Source organism: Corvus hawaiiensis, chromosome 6 (genome assembly GCF_020740725.1).
Source record: "Corvus hawaiiensis isolate bCorHaw1 chromosome 6, bCorHaw1.pri.cur, whole genome shotgun sequence".
Classification (NCBI taxonomy): Eukaryota; Metazoa; Chordata; class Aves; order Passeriformes; family Corvidae; genus Corvus; species Corvus hawaiiensis.
The window spans coordinates 42357024-42383484 of NC_063218.1; the positions used below are offsets into that span (position 1 = coordinate 42357024).

A 26461-nucleotide genomic window follows, 5' to 3' on the forward strand; every position below is an offset into this window, starting at 1 on the left:
CACTAGATATTTTGCTATTATTACTACTAGCTGTGCTACAGTGAAAACAAATTTTAAACACTTGTAGCACTTCAGAAATAAAACCCAACAAAGTTGCAGTATTACTGAATAGCTATGCTCAACAGAGATCACACGAGTTATGAATATTGTAGATAACAGATCTAAATACATCAAAGGAAAACAAGACTTTACTTGGAACACCATGTGTCCAGTGTGTTGCTGGTCATACTTAAGGGTATAAATTTCCAACCTGTATATTCTAGGTAAGGTTTATATTCTTCAGTAGCCATACTCTCAGTTGAATCAAAACAAGAGATGGAGAGATCATTCGGATATACACCTGTAATGAACAAGTACTTTTTTCATAAAGGCAGACTGGTTCTTGATGTCTGCTCATTGCCAAATCCTAAAAATTTCAAGTGTTCTAATATTGAAAATGCAGACAGGAAGACTAATAACTAGACTTACAAGATATCTAAAAAAGATTAACCCTGAGCAGTAATTTCTTCAGCAAATGAACAACAGAAAACCCATTATTTTTTTTCTGTTAAACTTTGAGGGAAATTACTTTATCCAGTGGTGTATTTTTAAAGCAGGCATGAAATAACAGCGTGTTTCAGAGCCTTGCTGACTTTGCTCTTTTGGGCTTTGGTGGGGTCTTCATGCAAGGGTGTGCTTGAGCCACTTCCAAGGCTACCCTTCAGCTGTGAAGCTCAAAGGGAAGGCAGGGAAGGCATTCCAGGCACCAAGCATAGCTTTCACCACAGAATAACCAGTTTTGAACAGTTGATTTGTATCATCTTTTCAGGTTGTCCAACCCTTATTTGAAAGGTGACAGAAACAGGATGAGAGGCCAGGAAATCGAAGTGTGAGGATCCTAAGAGAAATGGGACCTGGGAACACACTGTGTCCAGAAGACAAAGGCTGTATGAAAACACCAGGAACTGAGGAATGAGCAGGACATGCCTACAGGTGGTCTGAGCATTCTGGACTTACATTCTGAACCACCTCAGCATGTATTACCATGCTCAGCTAAATCCAGACACCTTTGCACTAAAGCTTTTCTGTCAGCAGTCAAAACCTGGCATAAGATTACCTGCTGGACTGTGGCAGGTGTGAGGGCATGGCCACCCACAGCTGCATCTCAGCAGCCCTTTGAATCTGCCTCTTAGCTCCTTCACCTCAGATGCAAATCTCTGACTGCTGAGTTGAGAACAGTGGAAGTTACTTCTCCACCACCGCTCCACTGAATGAAACATTTGCATTTCTGATGCCACATACAGGCTACCACAAGGTCTATTTTTATCAATTCGGATACAGTCACGATGTTCACAGAGACACAGAAATACACAGGCTGTGCTCCCCTGGGAGCAGGCAGTGCTGGTGAAGTGCAATTCTAAATCCCCACCTGCGACGAGGATGTTAAAGCAACTCAGCACTCACTATACAAAACGTTCAGATTCAAAAATTTCTTGTACACTTATGTAAAGGCAGAAAATTTAGACTTTTTTTTTTTAAACTATGATTTTTCATACCACATGAACGCCTATGGTCCTCTGGTGATCAAGAGAGAAGTTCTAAACCAGAGTAAGTTCTCCTTTTCTTGAGGAAAAGCTGACCTCTGCCTTAGAACCACCCTGCTTCAGCTCATCACCCTAGGGTTGGATAACATCTAATGAACTACAGAACACTCAAACCAACCAATCCAGGCGTCTTTGCACACCCTCATAAAGAGGCACTGACAACTGTTTTGGGGAAGGCATGCTACCACCTTACACACTTCAGTAAAAATGAACAATTTTTTTTGTGTGGTTTTTTTTTGTTTCCTTGGGGTTTTTTTTGTTCTGTTTTGTTTAGCACACAATAGACTTGGAAGGATAAGAAATTCAGTCAAGAAAGGGTTCATACAACCAAGCAAACTAATCTTTAGAGTAAGAGCAATGCAAACATCCACCTGCCATTTTCAAGACAGGACTGAGTGATTGCTTAATGTATCACAGAAGATGCTTTTGCAAGCAGCAAATAGCTTTTTATTTGGCCGCATTAGAATCTCAGCTTTCCTTGGGTTTGGATGGCTGCCTTTCCTGTATTCTTGAGCGTATGGACCACTGCTCTCATCTCAACCTGTCACCATAAAATGTGCACTCAGGTGACAGAGTAATGCATCAACTAACTCTAAAGCCATCCATGAATCAACTTGCCTTGCTGCTGCTTGAGGTACACTCGCACCTCAAATCTGCAACCAAATGAACAACTGGCAGGTACTGTCTCCCCTCTCGACTGCACTAAGCCAGAATTAAGCACACCTCAGCACTGCAGGAAATTCAGATGTCACATTCATTGAGCAGCTGGTTGTCTTAGTCCCAAACAAGCTAGCCAGCATTGCTCTCCCACTCTCCAGATCATCTTTCATGAACTTCAAAACACATGACAACACATTAAAACCAAAGTAACTTTTTGCCAACTCAGATTCCTTGCCAGAGGCTCTTTGCTCCTGACAACACTTTCCCAATCCTGCTTTGGACCATCTGCTTGGAAAGTTTTTGTGCTTCTTTAGGCTTAATTACTCTGACTTAACTTTTTCAGTGTTTATAGCAGTCCACATAAAGGCAGTCCTTTGAGTCCCCACCAGCTTGCTCAGCTTTAATCACCTCCATCACGGGATCTCTAGAAACACCCTACCTCAGCTCTGGTATGTCAGGTCTCTGAGCCATGGTAGCAGTTGCTCCCCACCATTAAAGCCATGAATGACTACTGAGACTGTATCCTGCATTGCACTTAATCTGACAATTGTCTGTCCTCTCTTTATGCCAAGTTTCTCTCTTCTCTAGAGGTACACCAGTATTTCTGTAGAGTAACTAGCTTCCCCACTGGCAGACAAGCACTGTCTAAAATCAGTTATATATTAGCCTGAACTTTATACTGTGAATTGTGAAATGAAAAGGCTTATAAACATGTGCACTGAGCAGATATAATCTCATTAAAGAGAGACAATTACTCAGTCCCTGGCCTTGCAAGAGCACGCATTTAAAGGCAGACTGAGACTAAAAGAAGAACATGAACTGATCCAGAGAACAATGTCTTTGATCTGAAAACCAGCTACTAGAGCAACAGATACAGCTTGATGGCTTTTTTCTTGATGGCTGAGACTTTGAAGTATTATATGCCCTGCTAGTAATTTGTTTTGTCATTTAGAAATGCTCACTAGAAACTTGAACAACAGTGCCTACTTGGCAAGTACTCCTGTTTACCAGATGAGATCTTGCTGATACACGGAAAATTGTTCAGACTGTGTTAATTTTGCCACTGCTGCCAGGTTGTTGCACCACTAGGAACTCAAGTCCGAGCCAGGGTATACCTGTGGTCTTATGTCACAGAAAAGTCAACCTCACTTGAATGTAGTCTCCTATTAAATACTTACACCCTTGCTGCACTGTAAGGAGAAACAGCTAAGAGAGATTTTAGGTCAATAACATAAAATAATCTCACCTTTCTTCCCTCAAACACACTCCAGCAACTATATTTTGTATATAGGTCAGGACCTGTGACTCCTGCTGTCAGCTCCTCATCCACAGTGTACTTTGGTAACAAGGAAAACAAAGCTCACAGTAGCAAACTCAAAGCTACAAGAACTCAGCTGTCACCAGTGCTCATCTGCATATCCACAGATAGTGGCTCATTTAGCAGTGGGAATGTCTGGGTCTTACTGTCAATAAGTTTTGCCTACATCTTAATTATACAGGCTTCATTCAGATAAACTGAGGTAGTCCAAGTGAAGACCAAGCCTGTACCTCTCTAAAAAGCTGGTAATCTTTGAAGACGTGTTTCAGAGGTTAAGAATGCTAATATTTCCAAAATTAAATAATACAAATGCTAATTAATATCACCACTCTTTGCCACCAGCAGCCACTTCCAGTCAGAGACTGCTGTGCTGGAAGCTTTGCAACAAGAAGTGCAAGGTCCAGCAATGGCTGACCACCAGCAACATCCCTCAGGGATCAATACCAGTTGTTACTAACATGGCTCCTTAGTACTGACAGCAATAAAAAAGAACCACAAGCTTGGTGTCCTCTGCAAATGTAGGGTGGGGTGGCCATTGCAGGGCTGCAGCAAGGCAAGGTGATGGAGAATTGGGCTGACAGGGACCTATCTCGTCAAGTCAACAGCAACCACAAGCCCATAGGATGAAAGAGCCCCATGCAGCAGGAAAGGCAGGGACTGAATGAAAAACAACTTCCAGAAATAGTGTTTGGGCTCTGGTGGGGAGAAAGTTGGTGGTGAGGCAGCAGTGTGCCCTTGCAGCTGAGGCAGCCAGCTGCACCCTGGGCTGCAGCAGCAAGGCTGGAGCCAACCCGGCAAGGGGCTTGATCATGCCCCTCCACCAGGCACCCATGTGAAGGCACCTGCTTCAGGTTTCTGTCCTCACTTTGAGGGCCAGCAAAGTCCATTTGAGGTGGTGAGGGCCCTGGAGCACATAATATGCAGAGGTTCCCATTGCCAATGAATCACAGAGTATCTCAAGTTGGAATGGACCCATGAGTTCTCATGATATGTAACAACTTAATGAAGAATATTCCGAAAAATTAAAGCAAAGGGATGCTCTGCAGGGAAGTTTGAGGCTTTTGTCCTGGTAATAAGTTCTCGGTCTTAAGAGGAGGAGAGCTTAAATATTGTGGTTCTACCAATGAACTGATAAATCACTCGTAAATCCTCCGAGTGCTGCCCAGATGCTGCTTGAACTCTGACACGTTTGGTGCTGTGATCACTTCACTGGGGAGCCTGTTCCAGTGACTGACCACCCTCTCTGTGAAGAACCTTTTCCTAATGTCCAGTCTGAACTTTCCCTGGCACAGCTTCATTCCATTTCCTCGTGTCCTCTCACTAGTCACCAGAGAGAGGAGATCAGCACCTGCCCTGCCACTGCTTCACTTGAGGAAGTTGTAGGCTTGGATGAGGTCGCCTCAGAACTAAGCTGAATGAGCTGAGTGACCTCAGCTGCTTCTCGTAAGTCTTACCCTTGAGAGCTTCCATCCTCTTGGCTGGTCTCCTCTGGGAGGGCACACAGTCTAACAGTTCCATGCCCTTGTCCTGAGGCACCCAAACTCAAGGTGTGACTGCACCAGTGCAGTGCAGAGTGGGACAACAACAATTCCAGCCTGTTGCTGGACAGGTGAAGATTGTCTGTTACTTTTGCTGTTAACTACTGAACCACTACTAACTACATTCTGGCACTTAAAACAACATTGAAGTTCACAAAAGAACTTGTCCCCTGATTCCCCAAAACACAAGTAAATGGAAAAAATGAAACTCAGAGGTGCCATGCAGAGTTGGCAATGGCAATAACCACAAATTTAAGTATCATTTTCATGAGAGCCAGGGAGATGACAGTAACAGACACCAAAATGCATCTAATTACAAAAAACTCACTGGACAATTCGCAGCACTATGTTCCAGGTACTGATGAATCTAGCTCCTCAAGTTCCAAGTAATAACATATTTATAACTGGAATTTCCTTGCTGGAAATGGGTGAATTAACTTAGACCATGCAAATAAGAGAAGTTATTCCACAGATACTGTTTTATCACCTCACCTACAGGCTTTGAGAACTTGACAGAGGGAACATGGGAATGCCCCTGCTTACAAAGCATTTGGAACGGTAATAGAAAAGCCTACTGCACAGCAATGGTACAGTGGAAGCTTCTACCTGCACCATCAGTTAGCTGACATCATGAAATGCCATTCCTTAAAATCAGTAATGAATTTAGCTAATAAGATTTTCAAGCCATCTTATCTAATTGGATTTTTCCAAGTCACAGCTGGTTTTCATGCAATAATCAAAATCAACACCTCACCCAAATTTTAAAATATACAATCAGTATACACACACAGATGCTTCCAGACCACTGTCATATACTTGCACCACTTCCCCATTACGTTAAGCAGGGAAAGGAGATGAGATAGCACTGGAAGTGTTGTCATTCAATAATTTATTATTAATGAGGGCGTTAGAGTGCCTGGATCCACCCAGACAGCCAAAGTGCCCGAGAACCATAAAGACAGCAGGAGTTTCCTGCAGACAAAAGTCTATTCCGCCTGTCTAAGGACCTCAATGCATTTTGACAGGAAAACCCAACTAAAAATCCTCACAAATGGAAGATGATGATGGACATTCATGTCTCCACTCTTGTGCACAGAGGGAAGGCCACATTGTTTGCTACACTGATCAACTCTTCCACTCCAGAGGGAAACGATCAGATCTGACACTAAAGTGAATTTCTAGTGCTGCTTGCACTAGCTTCACTAGCTAGTGAAGCTCTAGTGCTTTACAACAAAGAGGAAGGCAAGCAACTAAGAAAAAGCCTAAACATGAAATATGGATCGACTCTTTCAAGCGGCTTAGTGAACGTGAGGCACAGCCCACTATCAAAGCAAGACATTTTGACTAAACCCACGAGATTACTGCCGCACAGGGCGTGCGTGTGATCCTGCACCGAGCACACACGCCACCGTTTCTCTTTCCTACTTCCAGCAGGAAGGAAAAGCGGCCGGGTCGGGTGCGGCTGGATGTGAAAAATCGCGAACTCACTGACAACTCGTCCCCCCGGCGAGAAGCCCGGGGGTGCCCGGGGCCGGCGGCGCGGGAGGTCGCGGCAGCGGCCCGGGGTCGCGGTGCCGCTGCTTTCGCCACCAAAACGGGACCCGGCCTCGTGCCGGAGGCTCCCCGGGGGCGGCCCCTAGGCAGGGAACCGCCGCTGCTCCGAAAACGGTTCCAGCCGAAATCCATCCTCAGATTACCCCGGCCCACCGACCGCCCCTCCCCGTTGCCTCGCCCCGGGGCTCCGGCGGATTCAAGCCACGTCTCACGAGCGACGCCAGCTCGCCGCGGGAGACCCCCGTGCCGGGGCCGCGGGAGCAACCGGCACCGCCGCCCGGCTGCGGGAATGGGCAGGGCTTCGCACCGGGCCGAGGAGTCCCGTGCCCCGCGCCGCACAGCTCGGGGCACACCGGGGCTACGGGTGAGCGGCGGCGCGGACAGGGGCTCTCCGTGCCCCCGCAGCCGGGTGGGCAGCGCCCCAAGTCCCCCGGGCCGCTCACCTGCTGCTGGATCTTCCCGTCCTCGGTGACCACCCAGTGGGTGGTAGCAGCGGCGGGCCGCGTCCCCGAGGCCAGCAGCGAGCACAGGCCCAGAGCCCAGCCGGACAAGACCCATGCCCGCCCCAGTCCGGCCCGCCCGGACGCTCCAGCCGCCGCCATCTTCCCCAATCCCGGCCTGCTCGCACCCCCCGGAAGCGGAACGGCCGCCACCGCCATTTTGGGAGCGGGCGGCGCCGCGCGCTCGGGCCGGTACGGCCGCTCCGGGCGGCGGGGCGGGGCGGGGGCGGGCCTGGGTCGGTGCCTGAGGCGGTGCCGGGAGCCCCGGCTGGAGCGCTCTCAGTCCCGTAGCAGCCCCGGGCCGAGGGGCAGCACAGCAGCAGGGGTGCGGGCCTGGAGCACCGTTACAGCACCGGCATAGACTGCCCCGCGCGGGGAGCCGGATCCGGCCATCGGCAACGGCGGAGCCGCCGCCCCGAGCACAAAACCGGCGTTAAATGCCACCAAGCGCCGTGTGGCGACACGCTGAACGCTTCGATATAAGAGGTAATTTTTGTCTAGGGCATACTAGAACATTTGCCACGACAGCTCGAGAGAATGACTTTGCACCTGGCGCAAACCAAGCCGTACCTGCAGCCATGCATACAGTTAATGCCAGCCCTCCCAGGAGCTGGGCGAAGAGGGCTCCGAAGGACACATCGCGCCTTTTGCCTTCTAATGCTCTTCAGTTACCCAGCAAAACCTGAACTTTCTCTTTCCTGTTCTAGTTAACAGTAAATACCAACCCAGCAGCGAGAGCCTGTTTCCCCAGTCCCGAGAGAAATCTAAAAACTGCCACGTTTAAATTTTGTTCTGTTCGCTCTTTCTGCAGTCCTGCTTCTTCGGAACACCAGACTTCCCAGAGCCTATTTAACAGCAACATTCGCCCGCAACTCAAACTCATTAAGTAGAAACAAGTGTACAAATGATGTGTCTGTCAGTGGTTCAAGGGATTTGGTTTCTATCAGCCTAGAGAAAATACCCGCACAAGTATGATAGTGCCTTACTACTGCCAGAGTTTTCAAATCAGGCATATTACAGATTCCACAAAAAAACCCAGGCTGCCCTTCCAAGTAGCTCTTGCTCTAACGTGTCAGGAAAACCCACAAACGCCAGAGGTTTATGTCCGAGACAAAGGAGTCCTGCAGCTTTATTCGAACAAAGGGAGAGTCCACCCGCGGGCTTTTCTCTTTGGAGGTTTGGGAGGGCGCAGCCTCCTTTTATCCCAAACTCCCGGCCGCATGTTGCCCTCTTCCTTTCCCCACTGGCTGAGGCACTAGGAAGGTACAGCCTTCCCGAACCGCCTACCCCATATTCTCCCCCTTGAATCTACTATTTTACCCCAAAGCTCAGAAGTTCAGGCTTGGGCCGACCCGTCTGTTTCAGGAGCCAAGCTGTCTGGGCTCTGCAACAAACCAGCTACCCAGAGTTAGTAGAGACATTAAGACCCATTTCAAAGACCTTAACACCCACACCTTCTCCCATCAAATTGTTTGTAAACACACGAGCTTTCCTCTCATAAGGTACTAACAAGCTGTATCACACTGTCAACATCGAAGAGGTTGAGTAAGACAATGACTGACTCCTTTTCACTGAAGTCCCAAGTAAGATGTGAAACATGCAGCTTTTGCTGAATATTTAAATTCTCCCTCAAAATTCTGCATTTTAAATGACTGCACTTGAATTACTTAAACTTGAAATAATAAGACTGCATTAACTATGATCCATTACTTAGTGGCAAACAGCTTTCTGTATCTACAGCAATCTAAAGAGTAAGTCAACTACAACAAAAAGGTACCACAGAACCTCTTTTACTAAGGTGACACAATGCTGCAGAGAAACTGTGAAACAATGAGCCAAACAAAATTACAAAATGAATTTATTCCAAAGCTGTAAGGGAACATTTACAATTCAACAAGATGGTAAACAGGTGTTTCCACAAGAACTCACTGTGTTAAAATTAGGAAACTGGGGGAAAATAATCTAACTACTTCTGAGGCCACAAGAACTTTGCACATCACCTCTGAAATACAGGAGTCACACAAAGAAAACTCACTCAAAATTCAGTGAGAAAATAAGCTGCTAGTACCTAGCTCCTAGTCTAAATACAAGCTATGTTTAGGCTTTGGGATTACATTATTAAATCCCCTCAAAATACCAATTATAGCTGCAAGTGCAAAATGTCTCTTCTTTTTCCTTTCTTTTTCCTCCCAATAGAAGCTTACTACATATCTAGTGCCTATTTTGACCTCACAAATTTCTCCTTCAAAGCTTTTAGCCAAGTTCAATGGTTTTAACGCCAAATCAGAGTATAGCAGCTGGCATGTAGTGAGAAATACAAGGTCAGCTCACATGTCCTGGAATGTCCAAAGTTTCCTACGTACTGTTCCAGAGTTAAGCAAAACCAGACTTTGAATTTAGCATCATCAACAATGTTTCTAACGTTGACATAATTTTGGTATTCTGGCCTTCTGATTGTAGTGATAAATATCAAAGAGTGTTAATGAAAACACCTGAGTCAGATTCACAAGCAAATACAAATGGAACTAGGATGGGGAGACATCACCTTCTGTGGATATTGCTGGACAAAAAAAAAGGAGGATAAGAAGTATCATTCACTCTTCTAAAGCCTAAGGTATTTTACATCAACATGCTCTGGAACACTTAATTAAAATTCTTTTCCTGTCTTGACTTCTTTTTATTATATGCTAATTCCTTTACAATGTTGAATGACCTGAGAAGTTAAAATTTTGAGTGATGAGAATAAAAAAAAGCATTGTGCTCTTACATTGTATTTTCTGGGTGCACACCAGTAAATAAAAATTTCAAGTTGCTATGGAAAAAAATAGCATGGAATTGTTGACTTTTCCACCTGAATCGAACTACATAGCTGGAATTTTTCAATGTTACCCAAAATACAATTTTATTTATATACTTCTAAATGCAATTATTGGTTAAAAAAAGAACCAAAACACACACACAAAAAAAATCACAAAACAAGGAAAACCAACCAACCAACCCACCCTCAAGTGCCAACTAATCCAGAAATCTGCAAAAAACAGAAAAGAGCCAGAAACTCCTATGGTTGAGCTCCAGCTTATGAAGCTAAATCACTGCATCAGTCTTTACCCATTCCTGAAATAATTAATCATTTATTGTTTTGGTTTTTTATGCTATTCATTTACTGAGATTTCACGGCATAACTATATGCACATATTAATATTAAACATTAAAAATTAATTTTCAAAACATCACTTTTGTATTACAATGCACAGAGAAGAGTAAGATGTGCAAACCAAAAAACGCCACGTTCTCCACATCTCTAAGTAAGAAGATTGCTTCATGCTACAAGCAAAACAGATTTCCAGCCATGTTGCAAACTTTAAAAAAAACAGCATGTATTTCATTCAATTCAATTAAAGAAAGTAAATCAAAGCAAATTTAACAATGGTACTCTTCTCCACATATTGCAAAATATGGTTACAGATGAGGAAAGGATTACTTCAGCTGCTAAGCTTATCTAACACATATCTCTGTTGTCATGCCTTTCCTGTCCATTACTTAATACATAAACTCAATTATATAGTTTCAGTTATGCAGTAGCTGACTTTTAGGTTAATATACAAACTGTCAAGATGCAGCTTTTGATGAAACATCTATGCTCTTTTCCAATTTTGAATCCTGAAGACACTTCATAAGTAAGAACCCAAAACTGCTGACTGTAAGCATCCAAAAATACAGTTGTAGTTTCACTATGGACAAGTTGTAGTCCGTTAGAAAAGTAGATCATACATACAAAGGTAAAAAGAACATTTAAGTCAGTCTCAGTGGAAGGCAGTCCTTGAAGAAAACAACGCTCCAAGCAAACTTGCTGAGTAGCACTTTCACTTTAGCCCTTCACGGGCATGGAAGATTTAGCAGTCTTCTCAGTAGATTCTTCCTCGGCTACGATTGCCACGTCCTCCCCAGCCTCTTCCTCGTCCACCCCGGAAACCGCCTCTTTGCTCTGAAAAAGGAATTGCAATTTTTCAGGCAGGTTTTATGCTGTATACAGATCCAAACTGAATAGCAGGATCTGAAAGTATTGCAGGGTAACTTCAGTCTCTGAGGCTATGCCTGCTTATGGACCATGAGATTGCTGAGTTATGTTTTGATGGAAAATGGACCCCATTAATTGTAAAAGGAGGTCAGGAGAATGAGCCTGTCTAAATTAAGTGCAGTCTTTCTGCATACTAATACTGTGATACATAACTGTACCTGTAATTCAGGACTATATTTGGGCCAATCCATCACCACAGAATTGAAAACTGGCTGCCTTCCTCTTCCTTCTGTTCAATAACACTATTAATCTTGAGGTGTCAGTCTGACTTGCTACTAGTGATTTTATAAACTGATGGAAAATCACAACTTTGCCATTCTATTTGTCCTTTTCTATCCTTAACCTTAAGTTATCACCAGCATATTACTCTTTTTTCTGGGGCTGATACCTTCACTCCATTCAATTACAAATCTTAGCTACCACACAAACTATTTGTATACTGCAGAAAGTTTTTCCTTTCTCTTTGTTAAGAACAAATCTGGTCACACCAAACAAATCCCCAACAACACAAATCCTGATAGTTTATATACTTTCCTTGGATTGTTTGAAAACGTACCAAACCCTCATTCTCCTTTCATGATTTCTCTTCATGTACAGTCTTAAAATACAGGTTATACTAATCTACAGAGAGAACTGCATGCTTGTTTTAAAGGCTGCAGAAATCAGAAGTTGACTGACAAGGCTGAAGCATCTCACTAACAAGAAACAGTAGCAAGCAATAAAACATATCTGGTTGAAAGCTTCCCAATCTTCAGACCTGCAGGATTACAAGCTTATCTTAAACGACACAGGTACATCACCCGAAGTCTAGAATAAGAAATTTGCAGGTGATGTTTTCTCTTTGCTTTATATATCTGCCAATGCTTTCTATTAGTTTTTCAACCCGTGGGTGTGGGTGACAATTTGTCATAGCAGACTCTACTTGCCAGAGGTAGGACCAATGGGCCTACAGGGAAGACAGGAATGGGCTGCTGCCATTGCTACTCATCCAGTCTGCAACTGCTCTTGTGCTTCACCCAAAAATATGACGCAGAAAAGCAGATTCAGTGTGACTGGGAGCACGAGGACATGCACAGTGAACCTGGCCAATTCCCAGAACTTCTGGATCAGGTCTGCAACATCAGCAGTGGCTGTAATAGGAATGCAGCACAGGTCCAGTTGTATGACAGGAGGTGACCCAGCTCTGCCACTTGCTGCAACTGGCCTGTCCAATGGGAAATTGGTGCACTGTGTGTCATAACAGAGAACACAATAGTTCAATTACTCACTCTAGGTATTAAAACACTACTAAAACTAACTTGCAAATGACATTAAGTCATAGTCTGGTAACACTCAAACACTGCAATAGATTAACAGCTAGGAAGAGACCATCACAAGAAAAAATTCATGACAGTACAATTTGATCTTCCAAGAACACAGTATTTATTTGCCCCACCCCAAGACACAACTGTCACTAGACAAAGTTTTTCCAAGCTGCCTAACTTACCGTAAGAAAAACTACCCAGATTACTGCTGTATTTTCCACTGGGAGGATTATATATTTGCCTGGCATCCCTTTTTGGTCCTGCTGAAGCTTTCTTTGGGGGTGAACTTGAGGTTGTATCTTCACTTGCTCTTTTTTGACTGACAGAAGAAAACAAAAACATACCATTACACCCCTGTGGTGACAAGTACAGTAATAATAGTTCAGCCACAAAGATTAACCACTGGAAGCCAGCAGCAGCCAGTGATGATGCCCTGAATAATAATACCTCAAAAGAGAAGTAAGCGAGTCTCCAGTTGATTCAGTCTTTAATATCCCTAAAGCAAGACTAAGATCATCTCTCTACAGCCGCAGGATGGGTGTTATTTTTCATGTGGAACTTTTAGCTCACGTGCTGTCTGTATTGTACAGATACAGCTTGGAAGGCTAGTTTTTACCGTTTACAAAATAAACCCCGCTGTCTTCTTTTCAAGAAGAACTCTTACCTTGCATCTGCCTTCTGTACTGGTTTCCAGGACAGTGTAACTGTACTTTTGTAAGAAGGAGGAATGTGGAAGAGATCCTATGGAGGCAAAATTGGGCAGTTTATTCTACAGTTAAATTCCTGTTGATTTCCTGTTTTAAAATTTTAGCTGCTTATGGAGACTCCAGAATAACCACTGCTTTCCAGTAATTTTGAATCCTTTAGTCCCATGGCAGAGAGAGAAGGCAGTAGCTTACTGCCTTATCCAGCTGCCTTTACTAGGAAATTCAAGTAAAATTTATATTAGCAGAATAGTCTTACACTGACCAAATACAGAATCATAGACTAGTTTGGTTTGGAAGAGATGTTTAAATACCATCTACTTCAATGACCCTGCAATAAGCAGGGACATCTTCCACTAGATCATGTTGCTCAGACTCCCATCCAATCCAGCCTTGAATGTTTCAAGGAATGGGGCATCTACAGAGAAAGGACAGGCTGTGTCCTTCCCTGTGCACATCAAGCTTATTACAATGAACTACAGTGGCTCCTGCAGGAAGACATCTGATATCCCTATGATGGTACAAGATAGGCTTCTCAATATGGTGGGCCAAGTTTTTGGTTTATTGTGGTGAGTGAAAGTAAGAGTGAAGAAAGAGAGGAAAAGGGGGCTAGAAGAAATCAGAATGGTTTCATGGGTTCCAGATGAAAGTCTCTTTCTTGCAGCCCATCTCTTCTACACTTTTTGGAGAAACAGGTTCTGCATAGAAGCTTGCTTTGCCTCCTCCCTCCTTTACATCTCCTTGCACTTCTTTGAACTATTCCTTATTCCTCACTGACACTGCAGGAAAGGGAAATGACAAGGAAATCCAGAGACCCCTAAAGAAGCAAGGTGGTCTTTTCCTGGGGGCAACCAGTGCTGCAAGAAAGGGTGTCCACACCCTATCTCAAGAGCAGTAGCAGCAAAAGCTGAGCTGCTTGCAGGATCAGCAAGGTCCACCTTTCTTCAGGAACAGTAATGCAGCACCAACTCTTGGGCTGGCTGCCACCAACTAACACAATACAACTTGGTTCAAATCTATTCCTTTCTTTGGCAGAGGTTAACTCTGCTGTGGGAATTTACTCCTTCATAATGTGCGGACTTACCTTGATTAAAACATTAATGTTATTGGTTATTTTCAAGGCAACCACTTTAATCTTGTTCTGTAAAAAACAATACACACTGCTGAGCATCTAGTAGCTTTATGCTAACCTCATTTCATGAAGTCATAACATTAAACTGACTGCTCTTCCTAGTGAATTGCTATAGTAACAGTGATAGTGAAAGGAGTGTACAGTTCTGAGTTTTCATCACAGCTGCTTTTAAGGTTCTTGCAGTTTTACACTAACTAGTTGCTTTTAATATTCCAGTGTAGCTCCCACTGGGTTTTTTCTTTTTTGCTCAACACATGACAATTTCCCCTTCAAAACAAAGCACAGAGCACAATTAAACCAAATACGTGTGGCTGCAGAGAGCAGCTAACAGTCGAAACTAGAAGCTCATCTTCACTTGCAAAATGTAGCATAAGGTAATGTGCCCTTGCAATAATGTTAGTAGTATTATTCCCTTAATCTATTTGCATGCTTAAAACTGACTGCAGCCTATTAATGTGTCAATGGTTCTTTCAGTAAGCTCAATTAGAAAAATCAGGATTCCCAAACAATTCTTACCTCCTCTGTTTTCAAAGCTTCTCCTGTTTTCCCTTGAAGTGCCAGACGAAGCTGTCGAATATACACCTGCAACCCTCGAGCAAAATACTGTAGCCTAAAACATTTAAAAGCAACCTCTTAGTAACATTTACATAGCCCTGTAGAAATAAAAGCATAAGCAAAGGAAAGGTGTAATCCTGTTTCTTCCCCTTTAGGAAAAATGCTCAAAATAAGCCTTCCATCAATCTGATTTGTACTTCTTTAGCATCCAGACAATAATTCACACTTTCATAGAGTCAGAGAATCATAAAGGTTAGAAGACACCTTCAGGATCATCTAGTCCAACTGTCACACCTAAACCACACCCCCAAGTGCCACACCAGACGCCTGTTGAATACTTCCTGAGACAGTGATTCCACTACCTCCCTGGGGCAACTTAATTCCAGTGCCCAACCACTCTTTCAGTAAATTGTTTTTTTTCTAGTATCTAATGTGACCCTTTCCTGGTGCAACTTAAGGTCATTTCCTCGTCCTTTCACTTGAGACATGGCAGAAGAGACTGATCCCCACCTCACTACAATCTTCAGTCAGGCAGTTGTAGAGGGCAATGAGGTCCCCCTCAGCCTCCTTTTCACCAGACTAAATGCCCCCTACTCCCTCAGCCACTCCTCATCAGACTTGGGCTACAGACTCCTTCCCCAGCTCCACTGCCCTTCTCTGGACACACTCCAGCACCTCAGTGTCCCTTCTGAAGTGAAGGTCCCAAAACTGGATACAGCACTCGATGTGAGGCCTCACCAGTGCTGAGTACAGGGGGACAATCACTGTCCTGGTACTGCTGGCCACATTATTCTTGATACAGGCCTGGATGCCATTGGCCTTCTTGGCCACCTGGGCACACTGCTGGTTCATACCCAGCTGGCAGTCAACCAGCACCCCCAAGCCCCTTTCTGCTGATATGCTCTCAAGCCACTCCGCTCCAAGGCTGCAGGTTGCTGTGACCCAGCTGCAGGACCCAGCACTCCACCTTATTAAATTTCATGCAGTTGAGCTCAGCCCATGGATTCAGCCTGTCCAAACCCCTCTGCAGAGCCTTCATACCCTTCAGCTGATCAACACTCCCACATAACTTGGCGTTGCCCACAAACTTACTGGGGATACAGCCGAATCTCCTCATTCAAACCATTGATGAAGATGCTAAACAGGACAGGCCCCAGTACTGAGCCCTGGGGAACTCCACTAACACTTTGTAACAGAACATTAACACTTGCCTCTAAATCATTACCTGATTTTGAAGTCTTTCAATTTCTCTGCATTCAGCTTGGCTGTGAGGAAGTCTGGAAGTTTGCGACCCAGCTGATGGAAGCTATACAGTAAACACTCCACATAACTGAATTGCAACTTGGGCTCTTCATTGCCAGCATTTTCCCCATTTTCTGCTTCCTCTGGAGGAAGGGGCATATACTCCTGAAGAACAGAAAGGAAAACAAATGCATGAGACACATTTATGTTGATTGACTGCTCATTTGCAGTGTTTGAACTGGACGGTTTATCTGTGCTGACAGTTTGAAAAGTATCCCCCATCTCTGTATGAATGTGATGAACTACTGAATAATGTCCTGGTGCAGGTGGTTTGCCTATCCTTCTGTGACTTGAGGCCTCTGACTCAGAGGAAATCCTATGGTGGCAGTACTACCACAGGAAGCAACAGTGTACTGCACCAATGCTTCTGAAATAGTGCTGAATTTGCTTAGAACTGTCAGTGCAGGTACAGCGTTTAATGAGATCAACATGAGTCTCTCATGATTATGAAATTTAAAAAGAAGAAACACACATGAGTTTACTGGATTAAAAACATTCAGGTAACAGCTCTCTATCTACAAAGGCTTTAAATTGCAAAATTATGTTCAAACTTCTATCAGTGGATAGGACTATCTCTGAAACAGCCATTTTAGAAAAAGGATAAAGAGATGAATATATAAAAATAACTAGTTTTGATGAAAACTTAATTTCTTAGTGTTTTACATGAATAAAAATTGAATTAGTCTTACCAGTAATTTATCAAATAGCTTCTTCAAATTTGATTCAAGCTTTTCCATATCACCACAAAATGAACTCATTTCAGCAAGAAGCTTCAAAACCTACACATAAGGACAGCCAGGTTTTTGTGTGTTAACTGGAAGTACACAAACTTAACATTCAACCTAAAATCCATTATCACATCACTATGGCTGGCACAGTAGAGGACAGCTATTACAACTAAACACCTCCCAAACATCAGGAAGGAATACAAGGAAGAACATGCCTAATTTGTTTTTCCTGTCTGTAAAGAGAAACACAGGTTTGTGTGTCTAATCCCAACAAGCATTAGTCAACAAGTAAACAAAACTTCATCTCCCACATCTGCTGCACTGCTCACCTTCAAGTGAGAGCCACAGATATCTAACTGAAACTGCAGCACTGATTAATGTAAACAAAATTACAGCCATTAAGCCACTCCCTTAGGAAGCTAAATTAGCAAAAACTATGCAACCATCATTTCAGTAAATGCTATGTGCTTAAAAAAATTGAGAGTAATATAAAAATGATTACACTGATCTACTTATTCTACCTTACTTCAAAAGCTTAGGACAGACAACACATGCTTTAAAAGGCAATGCTCAGTCATGCCTCAACAGATGAAACACTTCTTTTACTGCAGCTACTTTTCCTACAAGCCAAGAAATGAAAACTACTTAAGGAAAGAGCTTGCAATTTTAAAAATAGCTGGGTTTATCTAGGATAGTTATTTTTCACTATCTGAAAGATACTTTAGCTTTGGCTTACCTCTAACTGGATATCAAGACCCTCCACTAGAGTAGTCAAAGAGCTGAGGTTTGGCAGAACATGCTCACAGAAGTAAGTAACAAATTTTGTGGAATGAACATTTTTCTGAAAAAAAACCACAAACAAACTGTCACACATTATTCATATTACTCTTGAGTCTGAAAGAGCTAAATGTCCTTCTCCCATCACCCTGCCACCCTTATAAATGCCTGCCTCACAGCTGTACTTTAGAGCTTTATTAAACTTCCCTCTTTCTCCTAAGACACAGACTCTCTTGCAAGTAGCCTAAATTCAGAGGCTGTCTGCAACAGCAGCTGAAAGACTGCTTGCAACCCAAGAATAGGCCTTTTAAATGCTGCAATTGCCTGGCACTAGACTTGAAATAATCAAATTCATACAAGATAATGTGAGAATCTTGTCATAATTCACTGTAACATCTTCAGTTTGAAAAGAGAAAACCACAAGCTATCTTTACATTTGGAGGCTTTAAGAATGTTTTTCTAACGTTTGGATACATTAGAGATTAAAGGTGGAGAAGTACTGATTTGTGGTGGTACAAACATAATCACTGGGAACACCAAAGCCAAGCTCCAGCCATTAACTTTCCTGAATACTCCTCAAGCAAAGCAAATAAATACGTACTGAGAACAATGGCACTGCCTGCCGAGTGCACTGCAGAAGTCTGTCCACACAGTCCGTATCTGATGGATTGAATGTTTGTTCCAGGTCAGCCTGTTCGGCTACCAGCTCCACCAGTTGCTGCCTCCCACTGACTGTCTGTAAGCTTTTTAATCCAGACAATATTTTCATGAACAGAACAAATTCCTCGCCTGTCACATCTTCCAGAACCTTAAGAGAAAAACAGAAAACATATTTCTGTGGTGCTGGTTTGAAAACTTCCAAGTCAAACCTACTGGATTTGAAAAGGTAAAGTATGCAAATATTTAGCACTTAAATTTAGAATTTAGTTATTTAAAAACACAAGTTTGAAGGAACACATGAAAACATTCAGTATAATTGATTGTACCTACAAATTAAAGCAATTGTCGTCAAGTTGTACAAGGGAAACAGTTTTTTGTAACTTTAAATTTAAGAACAAACTTCTATCTAACAAAAATCAGATGCTTCAGTCAAAATAAATGTTAAACAAATATCTACTCCTTATTGTTTTTTTAAAAACTTTTTGCATCTTTCCCAGTTTAGGGAATGCATGGAAATCTCATGAAATTCCACAAAGACAAATGCAAAGTTCTGCACCTGGGATGAACTAATTTCCCTGCATCAGCACATGAAGGGGACTGACTGGCTGGGGAACTGCTCTGCTGAGAAGACTGAGGGTTCTGGGGACAGCAGGCTAAATACAAGTGACAGCAGCATTCCTTGGGTGATGAGCAGTGTTCCGGGCTGTGACAAGAGCAGAAACTATGGGAAACAAAGGGACAGATGACTGTCCTTGGCTGTACCCTCATCTGACCAAATCTGGAATACTGCACGAGTGTTGGGCTCTCCTGTATGAAGAAGTTGTTGATAAGCTTTAGGAAGCCGAATCACCAAGCTGATCTGTGTCTACAGCACACCACCTGTGAGGAGAACCTAAAGCAATCAGGCTTTTCCAGCCTAAGGGAAGAGAGCTGTATGTGGGTGTGGCAAACTAACACTAATCTTCTAACACTTAAGAACAAGTCACCAAGCATAGCAGCCAGGTTCTTTGATGAGGTGGACATGGCCAGAATGAAACAACGACACAAAACTAAAATGGGAGGTTTCAACTGGATAGAGGAAAAACCAATTCTGTTGAGGACAATTAAACATTGAAGCTGGTTGCCCAGAGTATATAGGAACTCTTCTTCCTTAGAGGTTTTCAAAACCCAACTGGAAAAAGCACCAAGAAGTCTGATCAGAATTCAGCTGAGCATGATTCACTTAGTGGATCAATCTCTCAAAGACCCTTCCCAATGTGAATGATTGGGTCCAATTCTAATCAAAGTCATTCTTACAAAATTAGAAAAGCCATGACTTTAACAATACCACAAAACATGCTGCAAACTTTGGAGTGTATCAGAAGAGGTTAGTACAAGATTGCGTTTGTACAATGCTCAAACAGCCCTCCAAAGCGACACCAATGATAAGAGATGGTTTAACAATACTTGAGTTTGAACTGAAATCAGACACTAACCTTCTTTGATTCAGTCAATATGAACTCTTCCACCTCCTTTGTCATCACTTCCTCAGGTAAGGTTTTCAGTTTTGTAGAAAGGAACTTAATGGCTCTCTCTCTCACAATATCCTCTCCCTGAAGAATTTGACTGAATAAACCTCCCAAAGTCCCTGAATGGAGAATAAATCGGGTAACACAAATTATATTCGAAGTTATGACCTGGACCTTTTATGCAGAAGAAAGAAGTTTCCTCTTTTAAGATTCCATGACACATTTTAAAATAACTGCTGTACTAACTTTTAAGAATAAATACAATTTTCGTGTATCTTGACATAAAAATCCACACTCTTTTATTAGTCTGTATAATTCAGATCCACAATTACTAAGCTCAGTATTGTTTGCAAAACCAAACAATTAGTGTGGGTCTCACTTTTGCACTGTACTAAGAAGACACAAAATTGGGTCCTTTACTCATCCTACTACAGACTGGGAAGTATTAATGAAAGCCATGTACAGAAAAATGTGTCCTTTACCTTTAGCATCCATCTTAAATATACTGAGCAAGGCATTGTTAACCAAATTGAATTCTGCAGAATCATCTGGAAAGAGAAAAAAAAATTAATATACATACCCTCAAAATGCAAAGGTAAGAGAAGAAAAACAAAGATTGCTAAAACTGCACAAGAAGTATTCTGTCCTCAGCATTTAGCTAAAAACAACATAACCTGTATTTTAAAAAACTATTAGATTGAGGAAGTTCAAAGCCATGATTATGGAAGCTGGAAGCAAAAAAACCCCAACTATTTGTCACTTTAGTCTCCCTACCAAAACTTAAACCTTAAAACTTGAAGGAAAGTTATTAATCAATATATTAGTTATTTTAATAAACAAGCTGACCTTCACTAAATGAATGTAAAATAGTTATTTATTTTTAAACTCTTAATTAATCTACAGTATTTCTAGGTGGCAGGAACTATTTCCTTCTCAAACTAAATGGAGAAATGCATGCCTCAAAAAACCCAACCCATAACCTATCTTCTGAGAATCCCAGAGACTTAACCATGTAGTTTTAATAGAAGTCTGAACACCTAATATTTAGCACTCTGTAACTTACTGAGATTAAATGTATATTATATTCTGAATTCATGCCCCAAAATATTTATTTTGTACCAAAAATGCACTGTATGGAACAAAACTCCCTCAGGCTTTTTCAGGTTCTGGAACCTGGATCAGAAATTCAGTAACTTTTTCAGAAAGCAATTTTCTGCAGTCCATAACTGGAAGGCTCCCCCCTTGCCTTTTTCTACAGATGCTTTCAGAGAACTTGAATGAAAAAAACCTGTTTTATTTAAAAGAAAGATTTTCAGTTTATATTAGAATAATTAGTGACCTTTCAGCAGAAGCAGCAGCCTAACTGTACAGCAAATAGAAAGCAGGAGAAAAAGAACAGAAGAAGGACATGAACAGCACTGGGATAAATTATGAATAAATGGAAAACGTTGCACAGAACACAAATTGTATATATATGTAGGTGTGCCATGAGGAGATCAGCCAGGATGTGTCTCTACCTGACTGTAGAAGCTGGGTCAGTATGTCTGCTACCCGAGGAAGGTTATCTCCAGTGGCAAACTGAGGCAACTCCTTGATTGCTTGTCGCCGGATCTGTCAAAATTGTCAATAACGTAGAGATTAAAAAATTTTAAAAATTCCACTAATTACATAACACCCCAAATCCCCCTATTTTGATGTATTTACGAAGAAAATAATATATTTTTCTTAGATCTGGAGAAAAATAAAATTCAAACAGCACCTCTGTTCACAAAATCATTCATATGATCAACAAAATAAAGGCCAGTATGTGTGTTATTAAGGAGTTTTATTTGCTAACAGGAAGGATAGTTCTACAGTTGTGCACATGGCAGGAATAAACTCTAGGGTTTGTTCCCAGCACTGAAAAAAATCCTTGAATGATCTGTCCTAATCCCTTAAGACCTCATAAACTAAGATGCTTCACAGGTACAGCTTCTACCAACAGCACAGAAGCAGCATGAAGCATCTCAAGACTTCTTCAAGACTAAGTCAGAATCATATCCCTGTGGTTCTCAGGTGCAAACAAGATTTTGTCTCCCAGTAGAATTTATCAAAATCAATTACCACAGAGTGGTTTTTGACAGGAAAACATGTAAATGCTATTCAAGAAACTGTAAGTTTTTTCTACAGAGCTATTCCTTTGATCAATGGTGGGAGCAAAAAAAAGATAAATGAAAACTGATGCATCTTCCCAAACCATCACACAATGAATTAAATGCAAGAATACAATTATATTTATGTTTTCCAAAGAACAACCCTCCCCTCCCAAAAGACACAGTCCATTAAACAAAAAGAGAAAACAATAACAAAATATAAATTCAAAGTATCAACTTGCTACAAGGTTCTTATTCTTACAGAAACATCTTCATCCTCGCAAAGGTCCAACTGGGCATTGATAGCTGAGTCAGCTAGGTCAGGAAAATGCTTGAAGAATTTAGGAATAAACTGGGCTGCAAGTCTCTTCTCCTTGGCACCTCCTTTCACACCATCCAAGATCACCTGGTAAGCATCCTTATGCTGAAAGAACAATACATAAATGGAAAAATCCTGGGTTATACTCAAGACAAGGAATGACTTTTTTCTCCCGTTCTCTTCAACTATTTAAGTTAACTATATTATACACGCTTCTTAAAAAGGAATACATTTTTCTCTTAGACTGATATAACCATGCCAATTTGGTAATATTTGCCTCTGTTGCCTGGCTTTTACTGTTATTCCGGCTCCTGTCTGTTCAAATGTGCACCACTCCAACTGCTGGCCCTAAGGGCAACAGCTCTTACACACTGGGATCATGTTAGTGCAACAAATTATATGATCATTGTCACTGAACTTGGCCAGCTTTTCAAGGAGTTTCTGCCTTTTGTATGCTCATATATTGTCTTTGAAGTAAAGACCACATTTCCCAGTAACTGTGCCACTGCAGTGGATCACAAATTTTTGTTAACATATATGGTGCTAAAGTATCTCTGGCATCTATTCAGGTAGTTCACTTAACCTGGAATCTCTGGCATCTATTCAGGCAGTTAACTTAATCTGAGATGAAACACAGTGCTCAGAAGAACTGTTAAGAGAAACTAGATTTAAAAAAAAATCACAGAAACCTTCAGTTGAAATACAGAAATAAACACTTCAGCAATAGTAAAATATTCTCTAGCTGCTCCAACTAGAATCACACATGTGCTTCTGGTTTTGTGCCTACAGGACTGAAACTTTAGAATAATTGAAGTCTTTGTTGTGTGTTTGTGAAACAGAAGTCACCATTATTAGGATACTAGTGGAAACCAGAATTCTAAGATAATTCTAAGTTTAATTTTCCTACGGTTGTGAAAAAGAATGCTTAAAACAGCTTATCCTACTTTGAACAGCAACAGTGACAGCACAGGACACTTTCTTTGCCTTATTTACATTAAATTTCCCAGAGCCACATATATCATCACAAACTACTCCATATATCATCACCCCTACTCCACATGAAAGTTCTCCCATAGTGAAAATAGATACTAATTTACAAAGCAGTACACTGCATTAATGCCCTCTAATGCAAGCTGCATTTTAAAGTTTAGTGCCAATGCTCCTGAAGCACTCTGTACAACTGTTGATAACTCTGTTGCCGGAATCTGGACTGGAGTGGGATACAGATCTGGATGAAAAATAACCAGGGAAAGAATCAGTTGCCTTTCAGCTGAATCACATCACCACCCAGTTTACTCTGTAGCTGGGCCAATGCAGTGCAGTCAGCAGCAAAGGCAGGAATGAGCCAGCACGAACCAGCAATGAAAACACACATCATTATAGACACAGGTTCTCAGGCTGCACGTTAAGAACAAGTTCTTTTGTAGAACACGTACCATGAAACTTAATACACATGAAAAAGCATTAATGCAGCAACGGAACAGAGTAGTCTGTGCTCTTTGCATTTGTGTTCCTGCATGCTAACTACTCCTACCATGTAGGCAAAATACAATTCAGGCAGGAGTTTGTTTTACATGTACCTGGCAGCATGAAATGCTCTAAAAAACTACAGGCAACTACAGAAGCAGTGTGATCCTTCTGTTTAGTGCGTTTCCTTCCCATCTGTAACAATGGTGTAACATAGTGTCCAGACCTTTGTTTTTAATAACTGTTAATTGACCAATCATCCATTAACTTCTCTAGGTTAGTTCTTGACTCAATTCATACACTATAGTGCCCTGTGACAAGTTTCAAAATGCGTCATGAAGAAATGTTTGTATTCCTCTCTACTTCCAGCCTGCTTCCTAACAGTTTTTTCAACCTCTCACCTTCATTCCATTCGTGGACCCCTCACACCTGAGCCCCTTTCTCAACTGAAACACTCTTTTACAAGCTCAATACTTCCAGTCTTTTAAACTACTTCTCTTGATGTCATACTTCTGGTAGTCCCCATGCCCATGTTCAGTGTTTCTTTATTTGAGACAGGGTGATCATGACTTTTTGCAGTAAGAGATCACATTCATAAAGTTGTTAAAAGATAATAAAGCACTGAGTGGGATAAAACTGATGGAACAAGGAACAATTACTCACAGCTTCTCAGAATCCAAAAACTGGAGACATCAAGCAACATTATGAAATGACAAGAGGTAACTCCTTCACAAACAAAATAATGAAACGTTTTACCGAAGAATCTCTGTGGCAGAAGCACATTCACTTAAACAAAGTATCAGAAAAGTTCACTGAAGAGCAACCCTGCAAGCTACACTCATTACAGACATTTCCTCTGGCTCTGGGAACCCAAAAGCTGGAGGGGGCAAAGCTGGGAGAGCGTTTTAGGAATCACCATTCTATACTTACCCTCGGAGGTTCTTACACATCTACCCTGTCATAGGCTGCATTTCTTAACCATGCTGGAGTTTGCTCCACCTAAGATCCTTTCCTTCCTCACAAAAGCTACTCACAAGAATCAAAGTGAAATCAACCATGCATTTCTAAAGTGGCAAGGTAACAGCATGTTTTACTCTGCACCTCTCCATGTAGTTCCTCACATTTTATTTGCACTTTCTTTTTGGTTCTGAGATGACGTTTTTGATGGACTGTCTGCAAGGATGCTTTGTTTCACTAGGGCCAAGTGAATGGACTCGAATTAAAATGAAAAAATCTTCAACACCTTCCTGCTCCCAACCACCACCACATTATTTGTTCTCTTAATGAACCTTCTAAGTGACCTCGTAGAGCAGCATTCTCGTTTAGTTTAAAATCCATGGTTAGATACAGATACAGCAAAGCTACTTTCCTACTTATTGACATTATGAAAGAAAGAAAAAAAAAGTATCTTCTGCTTTTTCAGGGGGGCTTTTGGGAAAATGAGGGCCTAATGCAATATCAAAACTAGCTGTAACTAACCATAATATTTTCTATTGGTAATATACGAAGTCATCCTCTTTTCTTGCATAACTTAGTAATGGTATACACAAATGGCAGATCTTGCTAAGATGTTATGGAAAAAATCTTCAGTCGTGAGGGTCGGCCTTACGTTCTTGCCTCAAGGAAGAGAGACCCAAAGGGCTACAGGCAGCTTTCAAACCATAACAGACTTCACCTTCCCTCAGCAAGCCTTTTAGCAAGACAGCCTGCCAGAGGCCCCGGATCTGCAAGTACGCTCGATCAGATCTGGACGGCCACTGGTGTCAAAGACTTCCAGGCCTGAATTCGCCAGGCGAAACTCTCCGCCCCCATGCAAAAAGCAGCCTGATTCTAGCTAAGAACCAGTTAATAACGGCGACGGCACATTTAAAGGATAGCTGCCGCCAGGACGCGGATGCTGCAATAGCGACGGGAACTGCTGCCGTCCTTGCAGAGCCGCAGACGCGATGTTTATCTCCGCCCGTCCCGCGCCGCCGCAGGCCTGAGGAAACCCACCCCGAGCGCAGCCCCGGGGGCTCGCCGGCTGTGCGGCGAGGCGAGCAGCCCCTCTGACGGCACCCCGCCCCCCCCCGTCTCGTCCCGGAACTCTCCGCGGCGGCGCTACGCAAGCCCGAGGCCTAGCGAGGCCTTGCAGGCCGCAGCCACGCCGCACCTGGCTCGCCGTCTCCGTGGCGTCCGCCAGGATGCCGTAGTTACGGTAGAGCTCCTCCACGGTGGGCATGGCGCGGCGGGGAAGGGGCAGAGCCGCCGAGACACCGAGCCCGCCACTGACGACGCCGCCGCCGCTCCGGCCGCCGCTCCCGCTTGGGCCGCGTCGTCAGCACCAGCGAGGCGCCAGTCCCGGAGCGGCCGCACGCCGCCGCCTGCGCGCCGCCCCCTGGCGGCGGGCGGTGGCACCGCAGGGCCGGGAGCCGCGGGCGCCGCGCCCGGAGCGGAGCGGGAGCGCCCAACGCGCCGCGCTCCCAGCGCGCCCGGTTAGCGACGGGCACCGTGCGCCGGCATTGTCCGCCCCGCCGCACACTCGAACCGGGGCCGCGCTACGGGATGCGTTTGTCTGCTCACGCATGTGCCATGGCCTTCACCTCTTCCAGTCTTTTTCTTTTTCCCTTTTTTTTTTTTTTTCCACCCTGGGCCTGTCTTCA

At 43.0% G+C, this 26461-nt stretch overlaps 2 protein-coding genes across 2 annotated transcripts in view; both read right to left on the reverse strand.

Moving 5' to 3' along the window:
• Positions 1-7312, reverse strand: part of TTC17 (tetratricopeptide repeat domain 17) — a 56586-nt gene extending 49274 nt beyond the window's left edge. Inside the window, exon 1 of the mRNA XM_048307092.1 lies at positions 7097-7312. Coding sequence (XP_048163049.1) covers positions 7097-7312 — 216 coding nt within the window. The remainder of the gene's footprint in view (positions 1-7096) is intronic.
• Positions 7313-8994: 1682 nt separating this feature from the next.
• API5 (apoptosis inhibitor 5) lies at positions 8995-26132 on the reverse strand. Its single transcript, XM_048307456.1, has 14 exons — positions 25972-26132; positions 22296-22457; positions 21419-21512; positions 20384-20449; positions 19869-20020; positions 18335-18541; positions 17693-17797; positions 16918-17007; positions 16152-16333; positions 14888-14981; positions 14324-14380; positions 13200-13276; positions 12718-12854; positions 8995-11138 (listed from the first exon to the last, which is right to left on the reverse strand). The coding sequence occupies exons 1-14, from the start codon at positions 26038-26040 to the stop codon at positions 11059-11061; spliced, it is 1572 nt and encodes a 523-aa protein (XP_048163413.1). The 5' UTR covers positions 26041-26132; the 3' UTR covers positions 8995-11058.
• Positions 26133-26461: the final 329 nt, after the last annotated feature.

Bases quoted from the DNA above. Each gene is read 5' to 3' on its own strand.
- API5 (XM_048307456.1), bottom strand. From the start codon at position 26,040: ATGCCCACCGTGGAGGAGCTCTACCGTAACTACGGCATCCTGGCGGAC. The intron at 20,450-21,418 runs GTAGAGACACAT...TTCTCTTTCCAG, and splicing joins GACCCAGCTTCTACAGTCAG to ATGATTCTGCAGAATTCAAT. The intron at 16,334-16,917 runs GTAAGACTAATT...TCTGTTCTTCAG, and splicing joins AGCTATTTGATAAATTACTG to GAGTATATGCCCCTTCCTCC.